Here is a 16,484-nt window from a genome sequence, read left to right on the forward strand (position 1 = left end):
GTAGCCGCCCAGAGCTCAATAAAACGGATTGATGACAGGCACTGCCAAGAAGCCCAAATAATCTAAAAACATCTTATATTTTTCTTTGGGGCAGTATTTTTATAATAATACCTCATCATTGTTTAATTATAAGATACAACTCTCTCACTCAGCCTACGAAATGTTACCATAAAGCCTGAAGTTATTGGGGCGTGTTATTTTCCATTTTTAAGATGAAATGGATTACAAGGAATTGAGTTTGGAGAATTTCACACACGCTTGGGATAACAGCGGCACCTGAGGGAGGGAGGGTCCGATCAAGATTTGGTAATTTCTGCTCCAGTGAGTGTGAATGTCAGCCTTGCGCTCAGGCTAGGATGTCTTCATTGCGAGCTCAACTAATGGCAACACACAACCTCCAGAAGCCTCGTGAGGTGCCGCAGCTGTTCCAGCTCATGGCAGGCCTGGGTTTCATTGGAGTCTGTCTAGTAGTGAGCGAGTTTGTGTCCTGGGCTCCAGTTGATGACACGAGTTTGACTAAAGACAAGCCTGGAGGGGCCGGGGACAGGTGGGGTTTGATGCTCAGGCCTGGGCAGCCGGCTGGAGAAGCCGATGTCCTGGGGTAAGGACAGGTCAGCTCAGCAGCCATCAGAGGGCAGGAGGCCAGGCTGTAGGAGGGTGGCAGCAGTTGCCCCCTGCCTGCCCATTCATTCATGCAGGCGCTGTTGGAGGTACTGTTGGTATAGCAGCGAACAAAGCAGAAAAAATCCCTGCCCTCATAAAGCTTAGGTGCTAGCGGAGGTGTGGGAGGGAGACACTATAAATAACATAAATAAATAAAGAAAATAATATGTTAGATGATGATAAGAATGTCTTAGTCCATTTTTCTGGCTATAAAGGAATACCTGGGGCCAGGCAACGTGGCTGACACCTGCAATCCCAGCATTTTAGGAGGCTGAAGCAGGAAGATTGCTTGAGGCCAGGAATTTGAGACCAGCCTGGGCAACTTAGAGAGATCCCGTCTCTAATAAAACATTTAAAAAGTAGCCAGGTGTAGTGGCATGAGCCTGTGGCCCCAGCTACTAAAGAGGCTGAGGCGGCAGGACTGCTGGAGCCCAGGAGTCAGAGGTCACAATGAGCTATGACTGCACCACTGCATGCCAGCCTGGGCAACAGAGAGACCTTGTCTGGGGGAAAAAAAAAAAAAAAGGACTACCTGAGGCTGGGTAATTTATGAGGAAAAGAGGTTTACTGGGCTCACTGCAGGCTGTACAAGAATCATGGCACCAGCATCTGCTTCTGGTGAGGGGCTCAGGCTCCCCCACTCATGATGAAAGGTGCAGGGCCGCCAGTGTGTGCAGAAATCACATGGGGAGAGAGGAAGAGAGAGAGAGAGAGAGAGAGAGAGAAGGAGGTGCCAGATTCTTTTCAACAACCAGCTCTCACAGGAACTGACAGAGGGAGAACTCACTCATTACCTCGAGGACAACACCAAGCCATTCCAGAGGGATCTGCCCCTATGACCCAAACACCTCCCACTAGGCTGCACCTTTAACATCAGGGTTCAAATCTCAACAGGAGACAGGGAGGGGTCAAATATCCAAATCATGGCAAGTGGTAAGAAGAGGGGCAGAGGGAGAGAGCGTTGGGGTTTCACTTTGGTCTGATGTGCTTTTGTTGTTCCTGTGGATTATTTTTATTTGCTCTTTTTTGTTGGTTGTTAGGTTTGGTGGTTGTTCATTAAACAATTTTAGACAGCATGATATTTCAGTAAGAATCTAAAGCAGGCAAAGGAGAATCCTGGGGGAAGTGTGTTCCAGGGAGAGGAAACATCAAGTGCAAAGGCCCTGCGGCAGAAACACGCCTGGGAAGCTGAGCCTAACCCTCCTTGTTCCCCTGAAGCCTTCACTCAGGCCCCACCTCTGTGATCGCGCCTAGCACTTTATACATAGGGTCTTTCTGGTTGTAGGTGGAACCTTCCAGGCTGAGTGAAGGCCTGAAAGGGATTTCTAGAAACAGGCTCTGGGAGAGGTCTCAGCAGTTCAACTGCATGAATCAGGGGTTTTGCCAAGCTTATTACGAATGCACATTCCTGGACTATGGTCCACACCTGCTAAAGCAGAATCTCTGGGGTCTGTGCCCAGGAATCAGCATTTCTAAAAGAAATTTAGGTATGTTTGAGCATCTTTACCATATATTCCACCCCAAACCGACTGTCATGATTTCTCTCTCTCTTATATCACCCTCCTATTGACTAGGGTACAGTCTGCCATAGTTCATCTTTTTTTAGAAAGATGTTTTGAGTTGTTTTTTGGTTTTTTGTTGTTGTTGTTTTGTTTTGAGGAACCCTGTCAGCCATTTCCTGCTGGTGAAAGGAGGCCCTGTCTGGTAGAGTCAGCAGGGTTGTTCTGCTCTGAAACAGGTGGCAGAGGGGTGGGGGGAGGTTGGATTTGCACATCTTCCTAACACACTCCATCCCCCCGTCCTGCGCTCAGTGCGCAGGGGGCTCTTTTCCCTCTTAGTTTTGGTTGACAGGTAATAATTGTACCTATTTATGGGATACATGTATACAATTGTGCAATGATCAAATCAGAGTGATTGGCACACCCATTACTCCAAACATTTATCATTTCTTTGTGTTGTGAACATTCAAACTCCTCTCTTCTAGCTTTTTGAAAATATACAATAAATTATATTTAACCATATTCACCCTACTGTGCTGCAGAGCACAGAATTCATTCCTCCAATCTGTCTGTAATTTTGTATCCCTTAACCAACCTCTCCCCGTCCTCCCCTCCCGGCCTGTCCCCATTCCCAGCCTCTAATACCTACAAGTCTACTCTCTCCTTCCATGAGCTCAAATTATTTTAGCACCACATTATGAGTGAGAACGTGTAGCATTTATCTTTCTGTCCCCAATTTACTACGCTTAACATGATGTCCTCCAGGCTCAACCATGTTGCTGGGAATGATGGGATTTCATTCTTTCTTATGGCTGAATAGTATTCTGTTGTGTACGTACCACATTTTCCTTATCCATTCCTCTGCTGATGGACGCCAACGTTGACTCCGTTTCTTAGCTTTTGTGAACAGTGCCACAATAAACATAGGGGCGTAGGTATCCCTTTGATATACTGATTTGGGCAGGGGGCTTTTTAAGGACAGTGACAGATCCAGGTCGATTCTGGGGCCACAGCCTGTCACTTCTAGGGCCTCGGGATGTTTGCAGAGGTACAGTTGGACAAAAGAATGAATACATGTCCGTTTTAACAGGGAAGGGCAGAGGCAATAGGGTGGTGGGTTTGGAAATACCCTTCCCCCAGCACATGGAAGAAATCCTCATTCTTTCAAAATTGTTCACTCCACTCCATCCCCCCTCCGGTGCCCATCCCCACGCCCAGCGGTGGCTGTCCTCTCCGCTTCCTCTACTTTCTGCCCTGTTAGCAGAAAGCATTAGAGATGTGGTGGGGCAGGGGAACTAACCTCCAGGCTTCCCAGTCCAGCTCCGTCCACCTCACCCCCACCGCCCCGCCTCCCTCACCGCACCGGCTCAGGGCGAGGGGCAACAGAAAGGACTCCCGAGTCGAATCCCCGCTCTGCTCCGTCCTCGCTGTGAACCCTGGGCCGCTCCCGTGACCGCTGAGCCTCGGTTTCCCCAGCTGCGACGACGGGCAGGTGAGTCCCGGCGGTACGCGGCAGACGACGGCCCGAGTGGGTGCCGCCCGCGCCACCCGCGCCGTCCTCGCCCCGCCGCCGCGCAGGCCACGCCCCTGACCCGCGGGGCGGGCGCGGCGTTGCCATAGCGACGCGCGTACACAGGCCGGGCGGGCGCGCGGGGTGCGGGCCGCGGGCTGGATACTCCGCGGGAGCGCGGCCGGGCGGCCTCGCCCGGACCTGGCCCGGCGCCTCCCGAGCAGGCGGGGCTCTCGGCCGAGGGCGGAGCGGGGGCTTCCTCCTCCCGCCAGGTGAGTGCGGCGCGAGAAGGGGCGCGGCCGGGACCGCAGGTCGCACGCGACCAGGACCAGGGCTACGGGCGGAGCACGGTGCTCCCTTGGCCCCTCCTCTCCGATCCAAGCTCGGGTCCCCAGGAACACCCCGGGGAGCTGCCCGACACCAGCCCTTCCTCCCTAAGTGCAGCCCCCGCCCCGCCCCGCCCCGCCTCCGCCCGTGGCCCGCCCGAGCCTCAGGCCCCTCCTGGGCACCAGCCTCGTCTCTCTGGGATGCCCTGTGGGGTACATCTGGGATCAGGAGGGCGCCGCTGCTGCCCCTGACTTATACCCAGTGGTCGGAGAGACCCTCTTACCTAACCTCTCCCCTCTCACGTATAACCTCGAGGAGCTTCTACGGCTCCCAGGACACTTAAGACCTTGTAGCTCTCGATAGAAATTTTGCTTTGGTAGCTCAGTTCTCAGCCATCTGTGGTCAGGGGTGCGTGCAGATAGTTGAAGCTCTTTTGTTCTTTACTATGGTGGGTGCTCTATGGCGTTAAGAACTAATTTACAGAGGTTAGCACATTCACATCGTTTTCGACAGTGTTTTCAGGCAGGCAAGTGACTGCACAGGGCAAGATTAAAGTGGAGAAATAGCTAAAGAAATAGACTTTTAAGTTTTTCAAAATGTCACCTGGGATAATACTGAAGGGAAAAATGAAAAGTAGTCATCAAAGATTCCCAGGCTGCAAGAACTTCCTTGAAGGCATCACTTTGTATTTTCATTCATTCAGCAAGTATTTACTGAGCACCTACTAGCTTGTCAGGCTGGGAGCTAGAGATGGAGTCATGAACAAAACTATCAGGAACTGCCAAGGGTCTGAGATTTCACCCTACTTGCAAGCTTGTGACGAGTTAGCCTGCCCCTTGGGTTCTCGGAGAAGACTAGAGACTCTGAGGCCAGAGACAAAGGACTTTGTTATTCACAGCACAGCAGGCAGCATGAGCTGCAAGTTTGCCCTGGTTCCCCTTGCCCTGCAAGCCCCTGAGGTGATGCAGAACTGCCCAGGTGGAAGTACAATGAGTCTGTGTCCCAGCTAAGAAACCGCAAGCTCAGGAAACCCCAATCTTTTAAAGAGACTTAGCAAACCTGCCCAACCTTTAATCTGGAAGGAGACATTATCTTTATCATAAACTCATCTGTCCTCTGCCCTGGAGAGGGACACTACTCTATCCTCCCAGGATGTTTGCCCTCCAAATGTCCTTGGAAAGATTGCCTGGAAAAAAAAAATCTGTCTTTGCTCTGAATGTGGGTACAAACATAAGAAACCTGTGGAGCGTTGTCTCTTAGCAAAAATAACATGATCCTGGCTTCCTTGGAAGAGATACTGTAGTGAAAGCAAAACAAAAAGCAAACATCACTAAATAAAGGAACAAGAAAATGGCAGAGAATGGTAAGTCTAAGGAAGGAACCACAGCTGTGATAACATGCCAGCTAGACAGTGAAGTGACTGGAAGATGCCTTTAGACAGGACAGTCAGGTGCTTACCACAAGGGGACACCTGAGCAGAGAGAAGGCACCAGCCATGGGAACATCTGGGGGACGAGCTAAAAAACAAATTAGCAAATCATTTGAGTTTTGGAATTTACTCTGGTGGCATTTCCTGTGGTTTTCCCACAGAAGAGACATTTCGGGCAAGTTCATTTTAGATTAATTAGGCTTGAATGTGGTGCTTGATAACGTTGTCCTCTGCAATTGAAGATTAATAACTCAGGCAATTTGATGGCAACAGGGCATGGTTCTTTCAGCAAAGGAAATGTCTCTTCGCCTCTATTAATGACAGTGAACTTAACAATAAAATTTATTTCTCATGATATGAAAGTGTCAATATTTGTGGAAGTGAAGGGGTTTCCCATAGGCTTCAGAGTTTACAAACAATCTGGCTTATTTTATTTCTCATACCCTTAGGTAGGGTCTTTTCTTCCTTTCAGAGGACAGAATCCTGGTTTCAAGGACTTTTTGTTATTGCTTGTCCCAAGTGTCAACAAACAGTGCAACCCCTTCCCCCACCCACCCCTGCCGCACCCAGCAGCAGTTGAGATGTGAAAAGTTCAGCGGCCTGAGGATTGTACACTAGCTAGTGACATGCAAAGGCTCAGAGTCCCCTCCCTGCCATTACTGCGGGATGACCTTCACCCCTCGGAGTCTCAGTTTCCTCATGTGTAAAGTAGGGAGAGTAAAGATACTACTACCTTATAGCAGGGTTGTTCTGAGGATGAAAATAGTCATCACATATTCAAAGATAAGTGCCTGGCACTTATTAGGGACTCAATCAATGATGCCAGAGGTAATGATGAGGAACAGAACCAGCCCTGAGGATCCACACTGTCACACTGTCACAACTAGGTGATTTTTGCTTTTATCCATAGTCCAATCCCTGTGCATTTCAGTGACTTTTCAGCTGAAAAGAGAAGGACTGTTGTTGTTTGACATGGCTTTGGGATGGAGGCTGTCATACTGTGTCCTCGGACTTCTCAAATTAGAATTAGAATTCAAGCATCAGGATGAATTATTGTCAACATTTCAGAATTTTCTGAAGTCACAGAAGTGTTGGTTTTTAAAAGCACATATAGAACTTGTTTTGAAATGCATCAAAATATAAAATGGATGGGCAAATGGTTAGGTGGGTAGATATGTGAGAAAGAAAATGTAGCAAAATGGCAATTGTGGAATCTACGTGGTGGGTATATAGGCATTCACCGTCCACTTCTTTAAACTTTTCTGTATGTTTGACATTTTCTTTCTTTCTTTCTTTCTTTCTTTTTTTTTTTTTTTTTTTGAGACAGAGTCTCACTCTGTTGCCTGGGCTAGAGTGCCGTGGCGTCAGCCTAGCTCACAGCAACCTCAAACTCCTGGGCTTAAGCAATCCTTCTGCCTCAGTCTCCCAAGTAGCTGGGACTATAGGCATGCGCCACCATGCCCGGCTAATTTTTTTCTATATATATATATATATATATATATACACACATATATATATATGTATTTTTAGCTGCCCAGATCATTTCTTTCTATTTTTTTTTTTTTTTTTTTTAGCAGAGACGGGGGTCTTGCTATTGCTCAGGCTGGTCTCAAACTCCTGACCTCGAGCAATCCTCCCGCCTCAGCCTCCCAGAGTGCTGGGTGTTTGACATTTTCTTAGTAAAAGGTTGGGAAAAAATATGTGCGGGGTCCTGATCACATGGCCAAGCTATAATCTTTGTACTTTGCATTTAGAAATCATCCTTTTTTTTCTAACTAAATATATGAAGAACTGCAGTGATTTTAAAAGAGAGTGTCATCTGGTGCCTGCTTCTTCAACGCCTGACTCTTTAGGAAGCTGTATAGAAGCTTAGGGTTCCTTGGATCAGTTTGAGAAGCCAAGGTTGACAACAGTAATAGAAGTAGTACAAATGAGTGTTCAGTGTGTGCCAGGCACCATTCTAGATCCTTCACGTGTATCATTATATTTAATCCTCACAAAACCCATTTTACAGATGAAGAGACTGAGGCACACAGAGAGAGTAAGTAACTCATCCAAGGTCACAGAGCTAGTCAGCGGTGGGTTAGAAATATTGAACTTGAACACTTGATATGTCAGATAACTGACCTCATACTAAGCTTAATGGGAAGTAGAGAGCAATTATCAGTGGGATTGAGATTTGCTGTTGGCTATTTTAGCTTTAGTTTGTGCCCTGAGTTACTTAAGAAATGTCCTCTGTTTGATAATTAGAACCAAGCTTTTCTACGCTAGATATCGCTGTTAGAACAGATAGTCTTAAAACATGCAGAATTGCCATTGTGATTATTATTAACTCATCTATCCACTCCTACCTCCGCTGACTTCTCCCTTTGGACATGACTCTATGGTGTACTTCATTCATTCTAGGTATGATGTTGTTGAATAATTAGAGGACTACATTTTTCTAACAAAATTCTTTCTGAAAACCTTATGTAGGGAAAACAGAGAGGATGAAAGCCTATCTAAAGAGCGCAGACGGCTTTTTTGTCCTAAATAAAAGCACTACAATTGGGAGGCATGAAGATTCAGACCTTGTTTTGCAGGTAAGAGCTCTTCCCACCTGTTCCCCACCCGTCTCCAGCCCTTACCCTCCAGCAGTCCTTAGTGTTATGTGGGCTTGAGTCTCTCTTAAAACGCAACAGCCACATCTTTCCTCGCTGTGCTACTAATAACCAGTTGCTCAATGTACCGTGTTTCCCTGGTGTAAGTAGTGAAGCTGAACACAGTGCAGAATGTGATGTCCCCTCTGCCTTTGCGGAACACATCTGCGGATGTCCCACCTGTCATCCCCTCCCCAGCAGCCTGACGGGCGGTTTGGGAGGTTAGGCCTGGGGCCGGTGCTTGGACCTGCCCCTACTCTGGGCTAAGCCTCTCTCGCTTGCAAAGCCCCTTGGGACTGGCGTGCGCCCCTCGGAGTCCTAGGAGCCCAGGGAGCTCCAAGCAGTAAATCAGGCTATGCCCTGGGCTTAGCTTCAGGCTTCTTTCATTTCATTTCATTCTCTGAATTAGCTGTGTTGGGTCCAAAGCCTCAGCTCACTGACAGCCAAGGAAGTTGGAAGAAAGAGAAGAATAAAAACAGTGGCTTTGAGCCTTTTTACATTTTGAAGGGGGTTAAAATATTGAAATGGGAAGAGAAATGCAGTGGAATTTCTTTATAACTGTGAAAAGCAGGTCTCTTTCAGACCATAGACTTTTTAAACTTTTATTTGGAAATTATACCCTTCACCCAGTTTCCCCCAATGGTTACATATTCTGTGACTATAACAATATCAAAACCAGAAAATTGACATTGGTACAGTGTGTGTAATCTATGTTATTTTATCACGTATGCAGATTCATGCTGAGCAACTGATATACAGGACTATTCCATCATGAAAGATCTCCTCTGAGATACCCCTTTATAGCCACAATACCTCTTCCGCCCACATTCCCCACCCTTGGCACCCCTGGCAACCACTAATCTGTTCTCTATCTCTGTAATTGCATCATTTTAAGAATGTTATATAAATGAAATTGTACAACCTGTGACTTTTTTTTTTTTTTAGAAAAGGTCTTGCTGTATTGCCCAGGCTAGAGTGCAGTGGTGTCATCATAGCTCACTGCAACCTCAAACTCCTGGGTTCCAGCGACCCTCTTGCCCCAACCTCCCAAATATCAGGGACTACAGGTATGCACCACCATGCCTGTCTAATTTTTCTATTTTTTTGTAGAGACAGAGTCTCACTGTGTTGCTCAGGCTGGTCTTGAACTCCTGGACTCAAGTGATCCTCCTGCCTTGGCCTCCCAAAGTGCTGGGATTACAGACTTGAGCCACTGTGCTCAGCAGTGTGACCTTTCGAGACTGAGGCTTTTGTTGTTTTATTTGGCATCATATCTGTGAGCAGTTCACCAAGTCCTTGATCCTGAAGATTTTCTCCTATGTTTTCTTCTAAAAGTTTTATAGTTTTACGTTTTACATTTAAATCTATGAACCATTATGAGTTAATTTTTGTATATAATGTGAGGTTTAGGGCAAGGTTCATTTTTTTGCCTACAGATAGCCAGTTGCTCCAGCAACATTTCTTGAAAAGATTGTCCTTTCTTCATCGAATTGCTTTTGCATTTTGTCAAAAATCATTTGGCTATACTTGCGTGGGGGCTATTTTTGAGTTCTCTGTTATAGTCCATTGATCTATGCGTCTGTCCTTCCACCAGTATGATGTGGTCTTGGCTGCTATAGCTATATCTGTCTTAAATCAGATACAGTGATTTCTCCCCTTTTATTCTTCTTTTTCAAAATTGTTTTACCTATTCTAGTTCCTTTGCCTTTCCACATAAGTTATAGAATAAATCTGTCTATATCTACAAAATGTCTTGCTGGGATTTTGATAGAAATTGTATTTAAACCCATATATCAATATGGGAAGAATTGATATTTTACTATGTTGTTTTCCAATCCGTGAACATGGTATGTTTCTCCACCGATTTAGGTCTTCTTTGATTTCCTTCATGAGTGTTTTGTAGCTTTAAGCATACAAGTCCAACACATGTTTTGTTAGATTTACACTCAAATATTTTTCTTTTTTTGGTAGCTATGGTAAATAGTATTATACTTTCAAGTTCAGTGTCCAGACACCTGTTCATTTTCAGTATACAGAAATGCAATTGATTTTTTAATTTTAAGTTTTATTTGCTTATCAAAGTGATGGATACTCAACAGAAATACAACTGATTTTTTGTATGCTTATGTGCTATCTTGCAACTGTAACTAAATTTTCCAGAAGGTTTTTGGTAGATTTCTTGGGATGTTGTATGTAAATAACCATGTCATCTGCAAGTAAGAACAGTTTTATTTCTCCCTTTTTGATCTGTACACCTTTAGTTTCCTTTTCTTGCAATATTGTCTTGGCTAAGACTTCCAGTTCTCTGTTGAATAAGAGTGGTGGGTGCAGTATAAATCTCCATCCTTGCTTTGTTTCTGATTTTGGGAGGAAGCATTCAGTCTTTCACTGTTAAATATGATGTTAACTATGGGGTTTTTTGTAGATGTTCTTTATCAACTTGAGGAAGTTCCCCCTCTATTTCTAGTTTTCTGAGAGTGTTTGTCATAAACTCCACATATTTAAGAATAACTCAATATACCTCCATTTGAGACTCTCATCCATGATGTGGTCTCCCTACAAGGACACACAAAAAACTGTTCAAGGCCGGGCGCGGTGGCTCACGCCTGTAATCCTAGCACTCTGGGAGGCCGAGGCGGGTGGATCGCTCAAGGTCAGGAGTTCGAGACCAGCCTGAGCAAGAGTGAGACCCCGTCTCTACTAAAATAGAAAGAAATTATATGGACAACTAAAATATATATAGAAAAAATTAGCCGGGCATGGTGGCACGTGCCTGTAGTCCCAGCTACTCGGGAGGCTGAGGCAGTAGGATCGCTTGAGCCCAGGAGTTTGAGGTTGCTGTGAGCTAGGCTGACGCCATGGCACTCACTCTAGCCCGGGCAACAAAGTGAGACTCTGTCTCAAAAAAAAAAAAAAAAAACTGTTCAGTGCACCAAGTGGGAAAAACAAAGAAAAAAATTGCAATTTCTTCTGTATCACAATGAGAGATAGATTTTAGGTTGTTTTACTTACTGTGTGGCTGAGGGAGAGACAAGGATCTCTGTTTTGAACCTGATTATGATATTAGAAAACTATAGTAATTTTTTTTTTTTTTTTTTTTTTTTGGAGACAGAGTCTCACTCTGTTGCCCGGGCTAGAGTGCCGTGGCATCAGCCTAGCTCACAGCAACCTCAAACTCCTGGGCTCAAGCAATCCTTCTGCCTCAGAGTCCCGAGTAGCTGGGACTACAGGCATGTGCCACCACCATGCCCGGCTAATTTTTTCTATATATGTTTTTAGCTGTCCAGATCATTTCTTTCTATTTTTCATAGAGACGGGGTCTCGCTCTTGCTCAGGCTGGTCTCGAACTCCTGACCTTGAGCGATCCTCCCGCCTCAGCCTCCCAGAGTGCTAGGATTACAGGCGTGAGCCACCTCGCCCAGCCTATAGTAATTTTTAAAAGCACAGGCTTTGGAGATAGACCTGGATTTGAATTTCTTTAGGCCATTTTCTGGCTATGTGACTTCAAGAAAATTACTTAATCACTCTGAGCTCATTTTCCCTGTCCGCGAACCCCTTACCTCACATGGTTGTTGTGGGGATTAAATGAGAAAATGCAGATAAAGTGCCCAGCACAGGGTGCTAAGTAGAGGACACCATGGTCATTATTTATTATGGTCTCATACAATGGCGACTGAGAATTCTCAGGGTGCACAGAGTTGAGATGGGTACCCACTGATGGTAACAAACTGTTTGGAAAAGGGAACTGAAGAAGGAAATGATTATATAGATGGAAATTGAGTCACATTTATTGTATAAAAATAATTGACTGCTTACTGCTCCTTGGCCTTAGTTTAAAAAGTAAGTCACCGCCATCAGTCACAGTGTCATTGATTTATGAAGGAATCGGTTGCATTTCCAGGAGCGCGAGCTTACGCTGGCTCCCTAGAGAACAGATGAAACATGAATTGCCAAATGCTTCGTGAATAGACTTTTAATGGGTTTTTATATCTTCTCTTCGACAAACCCTCCTCCCAAAGCTTAAATCGATTTGGGAGAGGAGATTTGCTTTAAGAAGGGATGTGGGGACACAGGTCTGTTCTGAAGAAATGAGACCTACAGGCGTGTCAGTATTTTTCAGTTTTGTAAGATCCGATGAGGTGCAAAGTGCCCCTCTGCTGCCTTCGCTGGGGCTCTCTGGTTACCCTGAGAATCACGCTTGATCAGCTACAGGCCGCACTGAGTAATAATCCAACAATCAATGTATCATTTGTGTTATTTGTGACACTAGAAGTCATTCCACTAAATAAAGCTCGGGAATCTAAAAAAAAAAAAATCAGCCTTGAATTTACCCAGCTCTTACGCTTAGCAAATAAAATAAAAAATGATTGTTTGTTTACCTGGATAAACCCTAAAGAACAGGTAGCCTTGCTGCAAAGACTTATACTCATTTGCAAGGCTGACATATTGTTTTGATTGTTGATGTTATATTTTGAAATCATTTACATTTTCTGATAATGGAAAATAGTTACATGCTTATTGTTTTTTAAAAAATGGGAGAAAGCAAAGTATAAGGAAGAAAATAAAAGTCACTTGTAACCATATGACTCAGGCATAGTCAATATTGATATTTGCAGGGTTTTGCCCTCCGGACTTTTTTTCTGCATCCTGTAAGGAGTTTGGTTCCTTAATGGCAATAGGAAGCCTTTATTTTGACATTACACCCTTCACCTAATTTCCCCCAGTGGTAGAAACTTGTTTTTGCTGTTGTTATCACTCATTCATTCTGCAAATATTTACCAGGAGCCCCAGCACAAGGCAAGCTTGGCAATACGGCATGGGCATGGCTAGAATCACACCTCGACCCTGCAATCAGGAAGCTGCGAGGAGAGAGAGACTTGGGTCAAAGAAGCGGGAATAGTTACATGCCAATATTGTGATGCCAAAGGAAAGGAGTATGGAGGACAAAGAGGACTTAACTAGACAAAGGGGGCAGGAACAGCATGTGCAAAGGCCCTGGGGTAGAGGAGTGTATAGTGAGCCTGATAGACTGAAAGAAAACCAGTGTGTGCAGAAGTCAGAGTGAGAAAGAGGAGAGCTAAGAGGCAGGCAGGACTGCTTCCTGCCACTGTAAGGACTTTGCTGTTTATCTGAAGAGCAATGGGAAGAGGACACTGCAGGATTTCCAGCAAGCGGGAGCCTGCATTTTGAAATGGCCGCTCTGGCCGCCTCCTACAGACTGGAAATCAGGAGTGCCCTTTAGACTCTCCCCGCGACCGGCCCCTAGCTGCATTCATTTCAGAGCTAGACCTTGTGGATTAGGATCCGCACCGTGTGAGATGGCTCGTGAACTGTCATTTTTATAGTTGGATGTGGCCGTTATTTAAATGCTGATGAGAAAGGGGCTCAATTCATCCAAAATGAAGACATGTCGCAAGCCAATGGTGGTTAGATTTTTCACCCGCGTTAGTATGCTTGTTAAACAGGAGCCCCTAGATGTTCTGACTCAGTGGGTTTGGGCGGGGCCGGGGATCTGCCCATTTCTCTGCTCCTCAGGTTCAAGTGGGGAGTCCCCACAGAGGTGCTTTGGTGTCACACTTTGAGAGCCCTGATGTGCCCTCCCTCTCACTGCTCCTTCTCCAGGGCACCTTCCCTTCTGATGTTGAGGAAGCCCCTCCTGTTTGGTCTTTTTTTTTTTTTTTTTTTTTTTGTCTACTCTATCAATAAACTTTGTTTTGAGGAAAAGAAGCAAAGGTTAAGGAGGAGAGGGCTGACCCCCTCCCCAGCACCTCGCCCCGCCCCACCCCACACTGGGCAGGTTTCAGGACTCCCTCTAGGACTGAGCTGTAGGGCAGCCGGTCCGCTCAGTGCCGGCTGGGAGGGCGGAGATGAAGGAGAAAAGCAAAGGACAGCAACTGCAGGGGCGAGGGAGGAAACGGTGCTGCTGCGCCTCCACCCTTCGTGGCCAGAGTCCTGCCGCCCGGTTCCTTTCTCGCCAGGGGAACGCATCAGCCCCGTCCCATGTGGGATCAGAGGGTCGGGGCGCAAGACTGAGCAAACACACCAGAACCCATCCAGTCCAGTGAGTCTCGTCCCTCTGCCTGGCACCTGCCGTTTCTGGGCCGCCTATAGTAAAAGGACCATCGGAGCCTACATCATTATCTTTTTATTATCATTAAACAACGCTGCACTGATTGCTTTTTACTTCCATGTTTCCCGGATGCGCGAGTCCACGTGCTGTGTCAAAGGGCCGGTGCGTCGGTCACTCTGATGGTGGCAGCGAGGCAGCGGGCGCGCCCCTCCCCAGCAGAGCGCGATACGCACCTGTGGGATCTTTGCTCATCTACGAGGGGAAATACGGTATCCGTGTCATTTTAACTTGCATTTCTCTCAGGAGTGAATCCCTCAGTTTTGAGAGAGAAAGTAACAGGTGGGCCTGCGACAAAAGCCACGGAAGGAAGCAGCCTGGGGGAGGTCCGGTCGCCCGCGCTTCCATCTGCCCCAGCTGTGCTCGCAGGCTCAGCGCTGGGGACGTGCCCTGGGTGGTCGCGCCAGTCCTCCAGCAGGCGGAGCCCTCCTTCAAAGGCACAGAAAGCACCTTTTCTGCCAGAAAGATGGCGGCTGCCAGGCACGGGGAAGAGGGGAACAGGAGTTACTCCTTAATGCATACAGAGTTTCATTTCGCAAAATGCAAAGAGTTCTATGGATGGATTGTGGTAAGGGTTGCACGACAATGTGCTCTTAATGCTACTGAACCGTACACTTAAAAATGGGGATGGTAGATCTTATGTTAATGTGTATTTTACCACAGTAAAAATAAAGAGATTATGATCGAGTCCTTTTGTCTGAACTTTGTGTCTCTTTGACTTTGGCTGTTGTAGGTACATATAAGTTGAATCATGCAGCATTTGTCTTTTTGTGACTGGCTCATTTCATAATGCCCTGAAGGTTTATCCGCATGGTGGCATGTGTCAGCATTGCCTTCCTTTTTTGTCCCCTTACTTTTAAAGGCTGGGTAGCATTCCATTATGTGTGTAGACCGCGTTTTGTTTATCCATTCATCTGTTGATGGACACTGGGTTGCTTCTACCTTTTGGCTGTTGCAAATAATGCTGCTTTGAAGATGGGTGTATAAATACCTCCTCAAGACCCCACTTTCAATTCTTTAGGGTACCTACCCATAAGTGCAATTGCCAGATATATGGTCATTCTATTTTTAGTTTTTTGAGCGCCATATTGTTTTCCACAGTGGCTGTACCATTTTACCTGCCCAGCAACAGTGCACAACGGTTCCAATTTCTCCACATCCTCACCAACACTTGTTATTTTCTGGGTTTTTTTTTTTTCTTATTGTAGTTATCCTAATGGGTGTGAGGTGGAAGACTGTAATATTTTGACGAGCACAGTAATAATACAAACAGCTACAGCTCCCTTGTGTAGACTAATTACTAGGTATCTCGCATGATCTTAACTTTGTGTTCTGTGTACATGCTGCATGAGCATTATTGGATTGCATCCTCAGAACAGCCCTATGGGGTGGGCACTGCTATTGTCATTATTGTCCTCATGTAAAGATGTGCAGATGTGGCTCAGAAAATTTAAGTAGCTTCCCCCAAATCACATAGCCAGTCAGGAATGGTGAGGCTGAATTTCAGACATGGGGCTGACTCAAAGCTTCTAGGGAAAGAGGCTTCATAATTTGAGTGTAAATTTGGCTTTTGGGAACATCTAAAAATCTAAATGTCTGAAATTCCTTGTGAGTTAATTGAGCTAATAAGGCAGTGACTAAGCGAGGGAAATTCCAGAGTCTGGAATCCTAAATGAGGTTCGTTTACAGGATAACGAACTGGATTTTTTTGTGATTCTCACTGACACGACACGCTGAGGTGGCGCCCTCTGGTGTGGAATTGGGGTAAAGAGGAAATGTTGACCCAGGCTGTGCAATGTTCTGCTGGGAAGAGGTGCACGGGGACTGCAGTGGGGACCCTGGAGGATCCTGTCTGGGCTGTTGGGCACAGCTCCTCAGGCTTGAGCCGCCTCTCTAAAGAGAAGCCTGGGATTTGCCAGGCAGAGCAGGCAGGAAAGGACACTGCAGGCATAAGAAACAGCATGTGCAAAGGCCCAGAGGTGTGTGGTCAACCACTGGCATGGCATGACAAGAGCTGATGGCACTGGCGCCAGCATGTGAAGAGGCCCCGTAAGCCAGGCCAGGTGTTCGACGTTTAACTTGTTTGGAAGACGAAACCTTCTCCTCAAAGGGCTTTCAGCTGGGGAGGAATCCATTGTTGTTTTGAGGGAGAGCACTGGCAACAGCAGGCAGACTAGGTGGGTGGAGAACAGCAGAGCAGCTCTAAAACAGGTGGTCAAGGGCGTGAACTGGGCACAGGACCCCTGCTGCGGTCCCGGCTCTGCCCGCTGAGCTGTGGGGTCTCAGGCAA

The 16,484-nt window shown here is 46.3% G+C and overlaps 1 protein-coding gene across 1 annotated transcript in view; it reads left to right on the top strand.

Moving 5' to 3' along the window:
* Nucleotides 1–7,917: 7,917 nt before the first annotated feature.
* FHAD1 (forkhead associated phosphopeptide binding domain 1) overlaps nt 7,918–16,484 on the top strand; it is a 115,038-nt gene continuing 106,471 nt past the window's right edge. The window contains exon 1 of the mRNA XM_069477353.1: nt 7,918–8,010. Coding sequence (XP_069333454.1) covers nt 7,918–8,010 — 93 coding nt within the window. The remainder of the gene's footprint in view (nt 8,011–16,484) is intronic.

The sequence above is a fragment of the Eulemur rufifrons genome, chromosome 8, assembly GCF_041146395.1.
Source record: "Eulemur rufifrons isolate Redbay chromosome 8, OSU_ERuf_1, whole genome shotgun sequence".
NCBI lineage: Eukaryota > Metazoa > Chordata > Mammalia > Primates > Lemuridae > Eulemur > Eulemur rufifrons.